This window comes from Pelmatolapia mariae, linkage group LG6 (assembly GCF_036321145.2).
Source record: "Pelmatolapia mariae isolate MD_Pm_ZW linkage group LG6, Pm_UMD_F_2, whole genome shotgun sequence".
Lineage (NCBI taxonomy): Eukaryota > Metazoa > Chordata > Actinopteri > Cichliformes > Cichlidae > Pelmatolapia > Pelmatolapia mariae.
This window is the reverse complement of record NC_086232.1, coordinates 35,188,952-35,207,348: the sequence shown is the minus strand read 5'-3', so window position 1 is coordinate 35,207,348 and position 18,397 is coordinate 35,188,952. Positions and strand designations below refer to the sequence as shown.

The window sequence follows — 18,397 nt, the reverse complement described above, 5'->3', positions numbered from 1 at the left end:
CAGTAAATGTTATTCTGTTTAAACAGGCTGACATAAACAGTCAGCAAGCCAGATATAATCCAGTATCGATATTCAGCTGATATATTGGTCTGTTCATACTTTGGTTATACATGATGTACTCTCTGATCCAGCTGTGACAGGTTCAGGTGACAGAGAAAATTGCAAAATGCATTTTCTGTAGACAGTAACTGGAAAAATCACCATATGGGATAAATGGTTGGTCAAAACAAATCACTGTATCTGTAAGATTCCCCTTTTCCTACATTTACTCAGTTTCAAGTTTTCAAATGTAGTCGTATCTTTACATGATTGTAGTTTTTATCTATGAAATTAAGGAACAACATTGGTGTTCACATGTTCTTTATAATAGTTTAGACTTATTACACTGATCAAACAACTTTGATGTCCTGAAACAGTTTTTTAAAATCAATTTTCATTGATATGAACTAAAGTGCCTGGATCACAGAGGGCCTGAGGCTCAGTGGATGATGTCTCCATAGTTTGGCGAACATTCAGTTTGCGACTATTTTCCTTTTGGCATAAGATGGCATGTTCCCTTTACTCCCTTTACCAAAATTTATGTGGAAGCAACCAATTATGACTCAAATGTGACAACTTTGTTCAGTGCAGCATCCTCTCATACTCATGTCATTCATTTTGTTGTCTATTTTTATTTCTCTTCCTACTTCAGCTGCATGCTCCAGTCCTCAACTCCCTGCTCGAGCTCTGGTGGCTTCAGGGATGATCTGCCTTGTGTCGTGCTGACTGGATTTACTGCAGGTTTCATGCTGTGAAGGGTGTTTTGAAAAACAGCGCTGGGGTGGATGATACCAGGTTTGTTTTTAACTGGTTTTCATTGCATCCAGTATCGGTGTTTGTGTATTGATCTGGACAACAAAGTGTGTTTAACATATACAGGATATGTTTTCCTTATCCGCCTTAATTTACTCTGTCATTAATCAGCACATGAAGGCGGTCATCAACTTTCTGCGTGTGCATTTTAAAGGACAAATTCCAAACAGTTTACTCCTAGATATCTGTCTTATTGATGCTTGTTGGGTAAAGAAAAAACCTTTTGATGGTCTCTGTGTAACTTCAGACTCTCTTACTTTCAAAGCACAGAGGTCTGAGGGTTCAACCAGGAATGGTGGTCAGTAGGTGATGGTTTTGTATCTGTGGATCTCTTATGTCAAACATGACCCACTTCTGCTGGAGTTAAGGTCCAGAGTCAACCTGACATAACTAAACGCGTCCAGAATTCTACTTGGAAATACAGTTTTCTAAATGGTTTATTGTCATAAGTGGGTTGCTTTGAATTTTGGCATTTTGAGTTGATGCTGCTAATAACTCAAAATGCCAAAATGAGACAGTGGTGAGGTATGCTGTAGGAGTGACAGATGAGTTCAAGGTGGGTGTGGGGTCACACCCATCACATCAGGGATCTGTTCAGAGCCCCTTCTGTGTTTGCAGTGATAATGGACAGGCTGACCGATGAGATCAGGCAGGAGTCTCTGTTGAATATTGTGTTTGTGGATGACGTCATGATCTGTAGTCAGAGGAGGCAGCAGGTGGAAGAGAGCCTATAAAGGTGGAGGTATGCACTGGAGAAAAGAGGAACGAAAGTTAGTCCAAGCAAGGCAGAACACATGCGTGAAAATACAAGGGTGGCAGGTGTAACAGTGAAGAGGTAGTGAACCTAACGAGTTTAAACACCTGGGTTCAGCCATTCAAAGCAACGGCCGATGCACAAAAGAAGTGAAGGGGAGAGTGCAGGCAGGGTGGAGTGAATGGCAACGTTTAAAAATGACAGTGAGAGCAGCAGTGATGTAAGGTTGTGAGACAGTACCACTGATAAAAAGACAGGAGCTGAAAATGCTGAGCTTTGCATTGGGAGTGATCAGAACAGACAGGATTAGAAATGAGTAGACATTTCTCAGCTCAGGGACAGCTCCAACTGAGGGTGAGGACGAGGTCAAGGATGGCCTCCAGCCCTGTGCTGCATTTTCTTTCGCCCCCTCTCTCCCCATTTTCCTGTCTCTCTTTACTATTTCACTATCCTATAAAGGCAAAAATGCCCCCCGAAAAATCTTAAAGATGTAGACACACAGTCTCAAGAAATATATATTGAGCTGTAAACCAGCTGTTACTGCTGGCTCAAAAGATTTACATGCATAGAAACACCACTTAATAACAAAAGATAAAATAACATGGTAAAAGAAAGGGACAAGAACGAGGGGTAACTAAATGGGAGCTAAGAGAAATACTGTGTATATTTTTTGTTGGCAGTGCGTTTAATTCCTGCTTTCCGTTTCTTCTACAGGTAAGAAGTAAAACTTGTACTGTGCTGACAGAAGGACCCACCATGACAGACTGATGCAACTTAAATGTTCGCTATGCTTCACTAGAGGCTCGGCTTTGTGACCTGCAGTGGATTTAATCCATCAGAGCTGAAGCCGGGTTTTTAAAATGGGTTAAAATAATGATTGAAATGATTGAATGCGTTAATTGTCAAGAAGATCGGTGTGTTTGATTCCTGCTGATCTGGAAGAGTGCTGAGAGAAAAGTGTAGTGCAAAGTGAATAAAGATTGATGAACAAATGTGTCTGTTGTATTGAATTAACATTTTAATTATGTTAGCACTTAATCACATGATGCCACTTCTAGGTAAGTTTGATCAGGATCCACAGTTAACATTTTCACCATCACCAGGGTAAAGGTTGAATATTATAATAATATTTCTCTTGTTTGTTATTTATTCATGCCGTCTACTATTCATATTTTATTCCAGTAAAGTGGGTGTGGAGCACCCACAATTTTCTTGTACATGTACAATAAGGGTTGTTTCATTCTATTCTACTGTCTACAGTTTGGAAATGCCACAAAGTATTGGATTTTGGTATTCAGAGAGGCAGAATAAGGAGACGACATAGGTTTGTGTTGTCAGTGCGCCATCTATCAAAGTTGCTACCCCCACACACAACATTAAAAACAGCTTTGATGATTCTCCATCTGCTTGCATTACACTGCAGCCCTCCTCACAGCAGGTTTAGCAGATAACAGGTGCTGTTTTAAAGGTGAAACGTCCCTGGAGGCTTAAAGACCTTTAGCAGGAAAAGCACAGGTGAGACAAATTTCATTAACGATGGCCCATTTTATGCAAGCGTCCCAGTGAGCTGCGCACTCCACAACCTGGATCACTTTAGTGGTTTAGCAGTCATTCTTAACTGTGTTTCTCCTGCTGAGGTAAACTGTTGAACGTGTCTAGGGAGGGAAAATTTGGGGCAGTTTCTGCAGTCAGAAAAAGGCTGGACTATTGAAACTTTCTCGGCACATGCCGTCAAGGGAAAGGAAGGACAACTATTTCACCTTGCAGAAGTTTTCAACTGGTTTTCAAGTACAATAAATGTTTTCTTCTTTTTGGATGTTTGCAACATTTCTTAAAAGTTTGCAAACTCCTATCCATCCATCTTCTCCCACTTGTTTGGGGTTAAAGAGGGGAGGGGGCCTGTAGCTCTCATAGGGTAAGAGGCACAGTAGACCCTGGGAAAGGTAAGGAAACTTGCAGTAACCTTCCATGCTCTGTGGTTGTAAATCCAGCATGGCGGACAGAGGACAGTGAGGAATGAGACCTCTTGGTCTTCTGCTTTCTGACTGGTTTACCCCCACTGCCATTTCTTCTGCCCCAAGCAACTTATCACCTTTTGCAACGCATTTACCTTCAAAAATATCTTTCTTCAGTCCTCCTTCTCTCTTCCTCCTCGTCGTCTGCACTGCTGCAGGAAGCAGCGTATGACCGCCCAACACAAAGCAGCGGCGGTCATCAGAGTGACGAGCAGGACAGCGCCTGTGTCCAAGCTGTGGTACTGGAACCAGTTCAAATTATGTGAAGCCAACCGCAAATGCCTAGCTCCACCATGTCGCATAACAAACTCCAACCAGAAGACAGCAGTATTCAGTGGCGTCACTGGCTGGTCGCGGTGCACCGCCGACAGACGTTGAATGCTGGTCTTGTAGCTGTGCATCATGGGAAACAAACAGGAAGTCACATGGCTGTTTCACTGTTAAATTAAAGTGCACTTTTAATGTAAAGGAGCAGGGTCAAACACAGGAAATCAAACTTTAGTAACAGGTCCAAGTGCAGGGAGATCGGTCTTTGCACAGAAATGTACATAAAAATACTTTTTCACAGTATAATCACCCTTACCTTGGCTGGTTGACGATGGCATGCAGTGCTTCTGCCAGCTCCTCAGCTGTCACTTTGTTGAAGTCGAGGACAATGGCCGTGCCGAGTTGACTCATACGGTCAAGATTATAAGGCTGATCGCCAAACACCGGCAAGCCGACCAGAGGCACGCCGTGAAACACAGCTTCGTACAGACCGTTAGTGCCACCATGAGTCACGAATGCTCGTGTCTTCGGGTGACCTGAGGGGGGAAATAAACAGAACTTTTATTGCGAAAGAACCTCACATGAAAATGTTTGAAAAATAAGAGGCCTTGTTAGACTTTTATTTTGAAATCGTATTGAGCTAACTCAAGGTGAAAAGGTTCATTTCAACTGAAGAAGTGCTATGAAACTGAAATTCTAAGTTTTGCTATTTCAATATCAATCAAACGAATGATTTTGTTGTGGGCGTGTATCAAGAGGGAGAGGCGGGGCTAGACTAATGATTGACAATTAGTATATTAGCAACTTGGTTGAAGATTTCCCTGGGAAGACTTCCCAGGCTGACGGCAGCCAACAGGTAACAAACACCGTTTCTGATTATTCAACGATGGAATATATTAACAGGTGAATGTTTGTAACATGTTGATATACATATATGTTTAAAGATGTATTAGGGCGTTTTTAATTTGTAACAAATGTGACACAGGAGCTGTCTATCATTAGTCTACGCCCCCTTAATACACGCCCACATGCCCATTATTTAAAATAAAATAATTCATTTCTCTTTTTAAACAAATTTTGTATTTATGTTAAATATCAAAAGAATTTCAGTTTCCAATCACTTTTTTAATTAAAAAAAACTTGACCCTGATTAAACTCCATACAATCCTATAATAGCATAAATGAGTCACACCCAGCAGATCGTTTTGAGGGATCCAATCAAAAATCTTTATGTTTGGCGCAAGTGCAGTTGGAGCCTCACCACGGTGACGCCAAATCACCTGAAAGGAATGAAATACTCATTGGTTTTAAGAACCAGTAAACATCCAGGTAAAGCACTTTACACAGCTTTCCTCATTCATCCTTTCATACTAGCACTTTTTCTATGCTTAAGTGCTTTAAATACATTCATTCCGCAATGGATGCAGTGATTTGATGGGCTGATAACCCAGTGTATGAATGTTTGAATGTGAGTTGTCGGACCCCCTGACCTTCTGAGGGATTCGTCCTAAGGCGGTGGCGATGACGTTGGTGCGCTCCATCGTCAGATTGGGTACCATGGAGCCAAAAGAAACAACTACTACACCAGCATCACCTGAACTCTGCATAAAAGCCTCCAGGTCCTGTAAGGTGTGACATCATCATTACATCATCATTTACCTGTGTCATTTCAGAATACAAGTACTGTCAATGATCAGAGCTCACACCTCTGGCAGCTGATTGGCTGGTCTGCAGTTCAGACCACCCACGTGTTTGAAGTTGGGCGGAGTCGGCCGCGGTGTATCGATGTCCCAGAACATCCTGATGAGCCACACGTCAGCCTTCCCCAGAGTTTCACACACACTGGTGGGAGTTCCTGTCCATACAGCAAATAAGGAATATGACTTCAAAATAAAAGCTTGGATTAGTTTACTTTTATTTCTTATACCTCACGAATTCAGACAGACGATGGCATCAGTATGATTTCACCTCTGACCTTTAATCTCACTGTAGTATTTATCCATCGTCAGCTTCCAGCCCAGTTCGGTTAGCGCTGATGACGCCACATATGTCACCAAGTTGATTAGCCTCTCTATGAACGTCATGTGGTCGTTGAACAGCACTGGAGGTAACGGGACGTAAGATGGTGGCGATGGAGCGTGGCCACAGTGACGCTCAAAAACACTGCCTAAGCTCAAGCGTAGCGAGATGACGAGCGGCACGCCGAGCACGTCGGCCACCAGGTCGCCACACATTACCAAGGAGTCAAGTAGGACGACGTCGAAAGCGGCATCCCGCAGAGTTGCCATCAACTGATCGTTCTTTAGAATCCCGTCACACTGCTGCCTCGCGAACACCAAGCCCTGCCCCATGACATCGATCAGCTTCATGACCTTTTGCAGCGTTGAGGGGTCGTGCATAGAGAAGTGGATGAATTCCTGAATGGGGCTCAGATATTCCTCCCTGCTGTACGGCACCTGCAGGAGAAAAAACCCCCCACCTGATTAAGTTATTGATTCTGTATCAGTTATCGCCTAGTGAGGGTGTGTAGACTTTCAAGGTGGACTTGGAGTTTAAAGACAGGCACAAACAAGTCATGATATCAGGAGGCTGATAGTGAACATTCACTGAAATAATGTTAAATCAATATCAGGTTATCAACATTATTTTCATTTATTCAGTGTTGAACTCTGAAACTGGTTTTCCATCAAATTTTCACATTTAACATTGAAACAACAAGGAAATCATGATTAAAACAGGACTTCGCAGGTATTTCAATCAGTATCAAACCACTGCAAATTATTTAAACCTGTGGAAAAAAATATGCATCATGTAAAAAAAGGATAAACATTATCTGCAAACAATTCTGTTACAATTTAACAAATCTGTATCCCCATATTTTTAAGCATTAGGCTTTATCTGTCATGGTTGGCTGTGTGGCAGGCAGGCAGGAGAGGTGGATCCAAAATGCAGGACTCAGACACGGGGGTTCAACTTAAAGCGCAGCTTTATTGCTGGGAAAAAACCTTGAATTAACTAAACTCACCAAAAAGCAAACAAAAACCCTAGAGAACTAAAACACTAGAACAGAAATACTAAACTGGAGCTGGAGACCAAAACACTGGAAACACAGAGGCAAAACACACAGCTAGTTGAGGGTACGACGCGACACTGAGCAGGGGCAAACACAGGGCTAATATACACAGGGAAGTAATCAGGGAATGGACAACAGAAGGGAGAAATCAGGACTGACGAGACAGGAGAAAACGTAAACAGAACACACTGACATCAGACACAGACCTTCACAATAAAACAGGAACTACACAAGCAAAGACACAGACTAAGAAACGCGGACTAAACACAGGAACACATGGGCAGAACTGAATAAACACTAAACAGAGGAAGAACAGAACCAAAATCACAATAGAAAAACACAAAACGCTGGGTCAAAAGGACCCAGGATCATGACAGTACCCCCCCCTCGAAGGCTGGCCCCAGACAGCCCAACAAGAAAAACAAAACCGCCCGAAAAACAGAAAACCCGACCAGGGCGGGCGGCGGGGGTCCAGGACGGAGGGCTCGGAGCAAAACAAAACAGGTGCACTAGACAGCAAAAAACAAAACACGAGTCCCAAAACCAAAAGAAAAGAAACACACCAGCGCTCAAGAAAACAGTCCAAATCAGAACACCTCAGGGGGCCGGCCGTGAGGACGGCAACGTGGACACAGTTCAGGGGGACGGCCAGGGGGCCGACAGCACCGGAGCCCAGACAGTTCAGGGGGTCGGCCGTGAGGACGGCAGCGGCGGCGACGTGGGCACAGTTCAGGGGGTCGGCCGTGAGGACGGCAGCGGCGGCGACGTGGGCACAGTTCAGGGGGCCGGCCCGGGGGCCGGCAACACAGGAGCCAAGGGGAAAGCAGTTCAGGCGGCCGACCGTGCGCACGGCAACGGCGGCGCCGGGCAAACAGTTCAGGGGGCCGCCCTCGACGGCCATGATGCCGACTCGGAGGCTTGAAAAGCGGCCAACAAAGGCGAGGAGGCGCAGGTCGAGCCGGCTCTGACAGCAGAGTTGCCACAGCAGGACCAGGCGAGGCTGAGGCCGGACCAGGCAAGGCCGGACCGGGCGGCCGCGTGGCAGCTGCGGAAGCCAAAGAAGCTGATGCTGACGCTGCAGGCGCGGATGAAGCTGATGATGATGATGCTGGACCAGACGAGGAAGAGGACACGGAGGCTGGACCAGACGAGGAAGAGGACACGGAGGCTGGACCAGACGAGGAAGAGGACACGGAGGCTGGACCAGACGAGGAAGAGGACACGGAGGCTGGACCAGACGAGGAAGAGGACACGGAGGCTGGACCTGGCGTGGAAGCCGGAGACGGAGGCGCTGCAGCTGACGACGGCGTGGAAGCCGGAGACGGAGGCGCTGCAGCTGACGACGGCGTGGAAGCCGGAGACGGAGGCGCTGCAGCTGACGACGGCGTGGAAGCCGGAGACGGAGGCGCTGCAGCTGACGACGGCGTGGAAGCCGGAGACGGAGGCGCTGCAGCTGACGACGGCGTGGATGCCGGAGACGGAGGCGCTGCAGCTGGCGTGGATGATGAGGCTGCAGCTGGCGTGGATGATGAGGCTGCAGCTGGCGTGGATGATGAGGCTGCAGCTGGCGTGGATGATGAGGCTGCAGCTGACGACGGCGTGGAAGCCGGAGACGGAGGCGCTGCAGCAGGCGACGGCGTGGAAGCCGGAGACGGAGGCGCTGCAGCAGGCGAGGATGGTGAGGCTGCAGCTGGCGGCGGCGTGGAAGCCGGAGACGCTGCAGGCGGCGACGGCGTGGAAGCCGGAGGCGGTGAGGCTGCAGCTGGCGGCGGCGTGGAAGCCGGAGGCGGTGAGGCTGCAGCTGGCGTGGAAGCCGGAGACGGAAGCGCTGCAGGCGGCGGCGTGGAAGCCGGAGACGGCGGCGCTGCAGCTGGCGTGAACGAAGAGGCTGCAGCTGGCGTGAATGAAGAGGCTGCAGCTGGCGTGGAAGCCGGAGACGGAGGCGCTGCAGCTGGCAGCGGCGTGGACGCCGGAGACGGAGGCGCTGCAGCTGGCGGCGGCGTGGACGCCGGAGACGGAGGCGCTGCAGGCTGGACGGATCCCTTGGACCCTCCAGCGACGACAGGAAGCAAAGGCCGGACGGATCCCTTGGACCCTCCAGCGACGACAGGAAGCAAAGGCCGGACGGATCCCTTGGACCCTCCAGCGACGACAGGAAGCAAAGGCCGGACGGATCCCTTGGACCCTCCAGCGACGACAGGAAGCAAAGGCCGGACGGATCCCTTGGACCCTCCAGCGGAGACACGAAACGAAGGCCGGGGCGGTCCCTCGGACCCTCCAGCGGAGACTAGAGACGAAAGCTGGAGCGGTCCCTCGGACCCTCCAGCGGAGACTAGAGACGAAGGCCGGAGCGGTCCCTCGGACCCTCCAGCAGAAGCCATGACCAAGCCAGCAGTCATGGAGGCCACTAGCTGACACAGTGGCGACTGACAATGCACTGAGCACTGGCTCCGCCCAGGCAACGCTGACATGAGGTGGTACTCAGGGGGCTGCTTAAACTGCAGGGGTCCAGAATTAGCTGGGGCCTGACACCTAGCCTCTGGGGAAGCCCTGGAGTGGCAAACTGTACCAACGGCGGCTAAACCCTGAAAAGTACACTGAGAAGACGTAAGACTTCCTCCCTGCGTGGAGTGAACGGGTGAACCTGGTGGCCCTGGGGCCTGGACTACAGGCGGCACCGGTGGCCCTGGGGCCTGGACTACAGGCGACACCGGAGGCACTGGAGACTGAACTACAGGCGACACCGGAGGCACTGGAGACTGAACTACAGGCGACACCGGAGGCACTGGAGACTGAACTACAGGCGACACCGGAGGCACTGGAGACTGAACTACAGGCGACACCGGAGGCACTGGAGACTGAACTACAGGCGACACCGGAGGCACTGGAGACTGAACTACAGGCGACACCGGAGGCACTGGAGACTGAACTACAGGCGACACCGGAGGCACTGGAGACTGAACTACAGGCGACACCGGAGGCACTGGAGACTGAACTACAGGCGACACCGGAGGCACTGGAGACTGAACTACAGGCGACACCGGAGGCACTGGAGGCTGAACTACAGGCGACACCGGAGGCACTGGAGGCTGAACTACAGGCGACACCGGAGGCACTGGAGGCTGAACTACAGGCGACACCGGAGGCACTGGAGGCTGAACTACAGGCGACACCGGAGGCACTGGAGGCTGAACTACAGGCGACACCGGAGGCACTGGAGGCTGAACTACAGGCGACACCGGAGGCACTGGAGGCTGAACTACAGGCGACACCGGAGGCACTGGAGGCTGAACTACAGGCGACACCGGAGGCACTGGAGGCTGAACTACAGGCGACACCGGAGGCACTGGAGGCTGAACTACAGGCGACACCGGAGGCACTGGAGGCTGCCGTGGAATCTTCCTTGCCTGGACCACCCATGCCAAACAGCTCAAAGCAACACCTGGCTCGCAGAGCTGCTATTATTTGAGTTAGTCTTTTAATGTCCAAAAAGCTGGCTGTACAAAGGGTGGAAGACAGAAAGTTGTCAAAAAAAACAACCTGAATGAGTCTCTGGGGGGTGTTCTCAGCGTGGATAACGTCCCGGCAATAATTCCACAGCTGCGCGAGGAACAGTGAGTCTGCTGGATCCATTTGATGGTCGCGTCGTTCTGTCATGGTTGGCTGTGTGGCAGGCAGGCAGGAGAGGTGGATCCAAAATGCAGGACTCAGACACGGGGGTTCAACTTAAAGCGCAGCTTTATTGCTGGGAAAAAACCTTGAATTAACTAAACTCACCAAAAAGCAAACAAAAACCCTAGAGAACTAAAACACTAGAACAGAAATACTAAACTGGAGCTGGAGACCAAAACACTGGAAACACAGAGGCAAAACACACAGCTAGTTGAGGGTACGACGCGACACTGAGCAGGGGCAAACACAGGGCTAATATACACAGGGAAGTAATCAGGGAATGGACAACAGAAGGGAGACACAGCTGGGAGAAATCAGGACTGACGAGACAGGAGAAAACGTAAACAGAACACACTGACATCAGACACAGACCTTCACAATAAAACAGGAACTACACAAGCAAAGACACAGACTAAGAAACGCGGACTAAACACAGGAACACATGGGCAGAACTGAATAAACACTAAACAGAGGAAGAACAGAACCAAAATCACAATAGAAAAACACAAAACGCTGGGTCAAAAGGACCCAGGATCATGACATTATCTGATATAAAAATGACAATAGACATCTTTGCATCACTTAAGAAAAAAGTTTATTTTATAAAAACATTATTTTCTTTAACATATTACTTTAAATTCCCTGTTTTTTGTTTACAGCAGGATGGAGGTGGATATCTGGCATCCTTCACCACCCAACCAATCTGGAGCATAGCAGAGCCACTGCCTGGGCAAAGGAAAATTCAGAAACTCAATTTACCCCCACCTACTGAGTTAGGCCATCTAAAATAAAAAATCAAAAGCACAAGAAAGAGGCTCATCTGAACTCAAATATGAATAACCTCTAACCAAAACTCTTTAGCAGGGAGAAAGTCGACACACTACTAGGCATAATATCATGAAAGGCAGACAGTAAACTGCTCAAAGTTGCAGCCAGGTTTGTGTCCCTTCCTATATGTCACATATTTAATAGATCTTTGGCATGCAGCTTATTTCCATTGCAGTGGAAAGAATTGAAAATAATTCCTATTCCTAAAAACAAGGATGATGTAATGGTGTCAATAGCAGACCTTTTAGTCTGCTCCCTGTTCTAAGTAAAATTATGGAGAGGATTGTCTATGAACAAATTCAACATTACTTAACAGAAAATCATCTACTCAGTTTCAACATGCTTACAAACCTGGTCATTCTACCAGCTCAGCTCATTCATATGACAGATAACTGATATAAACATCTAGAGCAGGGGTCAGCAACCTTTAACACCCAAAGAGCCATTTGGACCTGGTTTCCACGCAAAAGAAAACACTGGGAGCCGCAAATACATTTTGACATCTAAAATGAAGATAACACTGTATATATTGTTTTTTACTTTTATGCTTTGTGTGAACAACTAAGGTGTGTTGCTTATGAAATCCATGAAGTGCTACAGAGAAAATTACATTTTATTTATGTAATTAACACATTTTGAACTCTTAAAGAAATATAACAAAAGGAAAGACACCCAGCTGAACTAAAATGATCCATGTAGCATGTAACTGTTGTGAGCCGCCACCCTACAAAAGGCTCCAAAAGTCAGGTCAAGACTCCAAAAGCCTTTGGGCTTTTGGAGTCTTGACCTGACTTTTAAAAAAAAATTGGGAAAAAAATTCTGCCTAAATATGTATTTTACCTGGTTAATGTGTGTGGCGGGGCGTATGCCGTATGCATACAGCAACCGTGTGAAAAGTGGTCTATAAAGAGATGCTGAAAAGCACGTTCATGCAAACATCGTCGTGTCTGCCGTGGTATGTTTACAATGGGACTTCTGCTCCCGAACCTCTGTGCACAGCGTCTGCAAATCGGGGCTGTATGAAGTCACTTTCATCTTTACACAGGACTGTAAGCTGTCATCTGTGAGGCGTGAGCGGTGTTTGTTTTTAACATAGTTCATGGTGGAGAATAGCTGCTGACATAATGTGGATCCGAAGATCCATAATTGGCCTACCTGGGGTTGAAAGTCTCGATAAATGCATGGCGTTTCGGCGGGCATACCGGCTTCCGCGAGTGTGACTCTTATTTTGAGCGATGAAAAAATAATAGAATATAATTATATTTTTATATTTCAATATCATAATAATCTTCCAATTTAGAACTACAAGTTAAAAAAGAACTAACATAAATAAAATACACTTCAGCTAAATACTTCTAATTTATTTTCCCAAACCACGCGGAGCCGCAGTATAAGGACTAAAGAGCCGCATGCGACTCCGGAGCCGCAGGTTGCCGACCCCTGATCTAGAGGATGGGAATTTGGTCTGGGTGGTATTCTTGAACTTTAGTGCTGCATTTGATTTGATAAATCATGATCTTTTGATAGATAAACTAAAATGTTATGGATTTTCACCAGCTGCTTTTTGCTGGATGAAAAGTTATTTGTCTGGAAGAAGGCAAAAGGTTTATTATAATGGTTATTTCTCTGAGGGCTGTGAAATGAACTGTGGTCTACCCCAAGGCAGCTGCCTCAGTCCACTTCTCTATTTATTTTTCACGAATGATCTGCCGTATGTCTTGGATAAATCTTATCTTGTAATGTATGCTGATGATTCCACCATGTTTTATTCAGCCAGTGGCAACTCTGACTTGACCAGCGTATTACAACAAGATTTGCTGAACGTGTCTGACTGGCTAAGTAAAAACAACATGATTTTAAACGTATCTAAATCCAAATCTATGTTAATTGGAAGTAGAGTACGCTTAGTCAACAGCCCACAACTAAATCTTTCCATAGCTGGATTGGTATTAGAACAGGTAACCCAGATTAAATTACTTGGTCTTACCATAAACCACCACCTTTCATGGTCTCAGCACATCGACTCTGTTATTAAGAAAGTGGGACAGGGCATAGCTATGGCTAAGAAACGCTCCTTTTATATTACTTCTTCAATTATGAAAGATGTCATTAATGCACTAGTATTATCTCATCTAGAGTACTGTTCAATCATTTGGTCAGCAGCTAATAAGACAGATCTGAACAGACTTGAGTTAGTCCAGAATAAGGCGGCCAGATTAGTGTTAAGGTGTTCATACTATACAAATATCGATAAAATGCATGATAAACTTTCTTGGCTTCCTGCACAAGCTAAATTATACTATGGCTTACTTGTATTTATAAAGAAAGCAATACTGTTAAACACACCACATTTTTTTCTGCTAAGTTGCAGTATCCATATGAAATACATAATCATACTACACGATTTTCAACAAACCGCAATTTAGTAGCTCCTCGAGTTAAAAGCAACTTTTTGAAAAACTCTGTTATATTTAGAGCATCTTTTCAGTGGAATAAGTTGCCTTATGCAATTAGAGAATTGGCTTCTATTCCTAATTTTAAAAATCGCTTAAAAGCCTATTTAGGCAGCTTTTAATTATTGTAAATATTGTAAGAGGGCAATGTCATTTGTAATGGAAACTTGTGTATTTTGTCTTAGTGTTATTGATATTTATATGCTCATATTTTCACAATTGTAAAACCTTACTGTGGATGTAAGAGCCAAATTATGTGGATATTTTGCATCCACTTTATTGTGTAATATTGTATTTGATTGTATTTGATGGTTTGGGCCCCAGGAAGACTAGCAACCACTGCTGTGGAAGCTAATGGGATTCCTTATAAATAAACAAATAAACAGCCTTTAGGGAAGAAACGAGAGACTGGCTGACGTGCTATAGTGTTGGAGTGCCGCGGTTTAACAGAAGGTACAAGGAACAAACTGTGGCCTCACTTTGTTCAACTGCGGACTTTATTCTAGGGTGCTAAGAATTAACCAAAATATTGCAATGAAATGGCTTTCACCTCCTCTTATTGGATTGTCCAATGATGGTCTGCTGCTGTATGTTCCAGCAGAACATACAGCAGCATACATACACCTAGATCATCATTAAGCAGTTTAACCAAACTGTCCAGCGCATCCTTATTGTGAAGCAAATCTAGAGGCAAAACCTCAGCATCAACAGGTTCAGTGGAGCAGGACTGACAGAAGGCTCTGAACTCCTGATGGAGGTCCCTTGCTTGTCTTGTCAGCTCTGTCACCATCTGTTGACAAGAATAAGAAAACTGAGAAATACTGGCTTGAGGTAAACCAGATGATCTTTGTGAAATTAGAAAAACAACTAGATCCATAATTTAAGTTTTTTAATTTACAATTTAATTTATATTTTGGATTCAATTCAAACATTTAAGTAGTTCCATCTGCTAAAATTGTGTACACGTTTCTCTCTTTCACTTATGAATAAGATCCTATGTAAAATGTCAAAATACAGCAATTTAGGACTCATGTTTTAAAAGTTGCTTCACAAAGTGTCTGGAACCTAAAACAAGTCCAAATAAAAGGATAATTGAGAAAACTGATGTTAGCGATTCATCTAAATTTGTTTTTTAGTGTTAAAATTATAATGAAATTGTGGTGATACCTTTGAAGACCATAAATCACCCAAAACAGCTGTTATATTAAAATATCATAAAACCTATGCTGATAATACCCACCATGGCTTATGAGAATTCTGACTGGTTCATACATTTGCCATGACTCGTTGGGATCATTGTCCTCTTCTTCTTTGGAACTTGGATGTTTCTCGAGAAGGATATTGGGGCCATGAAAGCTCCTCCGTATTTATCCAGGAGCTAGGAACAATACTGAACTGCACAATGCACCACTTCATGTTTGAATTTTTGTTTTGTTTTTTTATGTTCTTGGAGCCTTGTTGCACCAAATCTGCTGTTCGACCGCCACACTCGGTAGCATCCAGTTCTGGGGGTACTGGAAGTGAGACTTCTTGTAACAAAACCTTCAGAGAAGTATTATCATGTTTCTACATACTTTCTCAATACTGCAGATGATAGCAGTGCCATCTAAAACTTGTACTCCTTAAGACAGGGTGCACTTTTCAGTTACTACCTTTCTGTATTGTTCTGAATGGCCTAACTGAGCCACAAGTGCATCATAATGCAGATGCATATATTTGTATATATGCGTATATTTCATAAGGAAATCCTGAGAGTTATCTAAAGGCCTAAAGAGACCACCAGCTGTATCCAAACCAAAATGATGGTATTCCCCACCATCCATGTTTTATAGTTCCTATTTGACCTTGTGTCCTGCGAACTGTCTTGGCATCTTTGTGTAGTTCTGAGTGAAACACATGCAAAATGCCCAAGATTGCAGTTAGTGCCACTCAAGAGACTGAAAACATAGAAGCACAGTATTTTGAACTTGTTATTAAAAACTCAGTAGTTGGAGCTTCAGCACCAGCATTAGTACCAGTATGAATCTGAATCAACAGCTGATGTACAGCAGTCGTGAGCTCTGTCCAGTGATACAGAAGTCCCACTGAACTCAGCTCATAGTCCCTGTCAACTCTTTTAACTGGTGGCTTATCTGCAACTGAGTGACAAAAGTCTAAAACACCTGACTCCACGCCAGCATTGACCTGAAGTTGCACCTCATTGACCAACGTGATGCCATTATGAGTGTAGTAGTGGTGTGCAAGTTCAGACTTTTATAAAAAAGGATATTTTAAGGGCTTGTTTATCTTACTTGATTAAGGATGTGATGTGCTTAACTGGAATCTGAAATAAGACAATGAAAAGATGTTAGTAAAAAGTGGGAGAACATGAAATTCAAATACATACTAATTACTTACACATTATCCCCCAGACGTTTCTCGCAAATTCCAATAAAATTTCACCTTCACAATTCCACCCCTATAATACAGTTAAAATACTCTAATTTTCTGAGTGTTAGGTTTGTTTTAATGAAAGAGCCCTGAGAATTAATCTAAAGAACTGCTGCTTTAGTTCAATTGTTCCACTCCTAGTATCTGTGTCTAACAGCTGACCTGTCAGATGTGTAGAAGAATACACAAGTTTAAAGTTACCCATTGTGCAAGTATTACTAGCTTTTGCCTCTGAGCACTGCTGTATGTAACCTTTTCATTATTAAAGTCAAAGAAAATAATATGATAGACACCTGTGTGCAGCACCAATAAGTTTAAACTGTTTATTTAAAATCCTAAGAAACTAGCAGGGTTGGCTCTACATTTCAAGGCTGTTGATTACAACTATCGATAACACCGTGTAAATTACGGTACAAAGTGCGTAATTGTAAAATAATAAAAACGTAGTTAGAAAATAACATTTTGAAGCAACTTTATAGCCAGCCATTCCTTTTCGCTTATCCTCATCAGGGTCACGGGTGTGGGGCTGGAGCCATAGGGCGAGGGGTGGGGGGTACACCCTGGCTAACAACTTTATAGCATCATTGCTAATAGCTTTATGCTAGCTTTATGGAAGGAAAATTCTGAAAATTATGACATGAAAATGTAATATTTTCTCAGATATTGTGTTGTCTAAGAAAAGCATACTTTTCTCCTTCTGTTTAAGCTAACTTGCCCTACTATTTTGTATGGGCTAATTTTAAAAATATTTTTATGCTATGGAACCAATTTAGGTCTAACTCTCTAATAAACCTTTTAAAGGTTTTAAATAAACTATAAACGGCAAGAAATATTCACTTTTTTTCCAATTCAACTTTAAAATAATGGATAAAATCATATATGTTTACCTGATATATTGAGCGTGGTGCAGTCCAGTGAAGCGCATGGCTGACTATTATGGTCAACTATAAATGTTTTCAGTAGTGGACACATGGAATGTACCACTGTGAGACGGGTACTGCTGCGGAATAGTTCAGGTAACAGCAGCTTTAATTTCCCGATTGCTGTCACCTGGTCAACTATGAACAGATCAACAATCAACTATAACAGCACAACAATAAATCAGTGTTATTCTAATGTCATTACTACTACATCGCCAGGTAGCTCTGACGTCACGAACTATGGCTTCATGTCGTCTTGCTATCTGGGTTTCCTCAGTAAATCTGAAAACGGAGTAAGATCTGAAGCCTTGGATTGTGTCTTTCAGTTCTGAAGAGTTTATTCTGCTTTTCTGATCGATCTGAGTCTCTTTACTTTACTTTCTGTTCTCTGTCAGACTACAAACACGCTGTATAACCGCCAGTGTTACCTTGAAAACCAAGAAGTTGAACTTGGCGGCGTCGCGGCTGTTGTTGTAGTTGACAGTAGGCGATGCATCAGGCACTAGGATGGTGACCGAGTGGTTTTTCTTCACCAGCTCTTCTATGATGATCCGCATGTTCAACCAATGGCTGAACTCTCCCGGAAAAACCAGAGCATGGCCTCCGTGTACTGGAGCAACAGAATGAAGGAGCAGGAGGGAGAGGGGAAGAAGAAGAGGATACGTGGGAACCTGCATCGTGTGTGAAACACAAAAAGATCCCCAGTGTGTGAGAAAAAACTAATGTCAGATTGCAGCTGCAGGTCCAGAGTGTAGTCTGCCTAGAGGTCAGCTATGGGTTAAGAGCTGCACTCTGATTGGACGACAACACACTGCGCTCTACAGCTGTAAAACAAAAAGAGGGGCATGCCAAGTCATGTTTACGCTCACATTCCTTAAAGCAACAGTCATCTCAATCGAAGACGTAAAGGCTTCCTCTGAGCCCATGCCACCTGAAAACACAAAACACGTTTATATTCATAGTTCCACTCACAATTTCTCTGATTTCTCAGATGTTTATCAGTCAGCGGTCAGTTCGAATAAAAATATTTACAGTAGGTGACTTTAACCAAAGATTCAGAATTGCATTTCATATCTGACAGTCTGTGAAAATATAAATCAAACCACTCAGAGTAACAGTGTTTGCTGAAAACC

The 18,397-nt window shown here is 44.7% G+C and overlaps 1 protein-coding gene across 1 annotated transcript; it reads right to left on the bottom strand.

The window, feature by feature from the left end:
• Positions 1 to 1,342: 1,342 nt before the first annotated feature.
• Positions 1,343 to 17,753, bottom strand: LOC134629793 (UDP-glucuronosyltransferase 2A2-like). Its single transcript, XM_063477309.2, has 8 exons — positions 17,693 to 17,753; positions 5,864 to 6,344; positions 5,595 to 5,743; positions 5,379 to 5,510; positions 5,081 to 5,168; positions 4,205 to 4,424; positions 3,717 to 4,014; positions 1,343 to 1,601 (listed from the first exon to the last, which is right to left on the bottom strand). The coding sequence occupies exons 2-7, from the start codon at positions 6,285 to 6,287 to the stop codon at positions 3,735 to 3,737; spliced, it is 1,293 nt and encodes a 430-aa protein (XP_063333379.2). The 5' UTR covers positions 6,288 to 6,344; positions 17,693 to 17,753; the 3' UTR covers positions 1,343 to 1,601; positions 3,717 to 3,734.
• Positions 17,754 to 18,397: the final 644 nt, after the last annotated feature.

Coding starts and splice junctions, on each gene's coding strand:
- LOC134629793 (XM_063477309.2), bottom strand. CDS start 6,287: ATGCACGACCCCTCAACGCTGCAAAAGGTCATGAAGCTGATCGATGTC. Junction 5,744..5,863: donor ATACTACAGTGAGATTAAAG/GTCAGAGGTGAA, acceptor CTGTATGGACAG/GAACTCCCACCAGTGTGTGT. Junction 5,169..5,378: donor TAGGACGAATCCCTCAGAAG/GTCAGGGGGTCC, acceptor CATTCCTTTCAG/GTGATTTGGCGTCACCGTGG.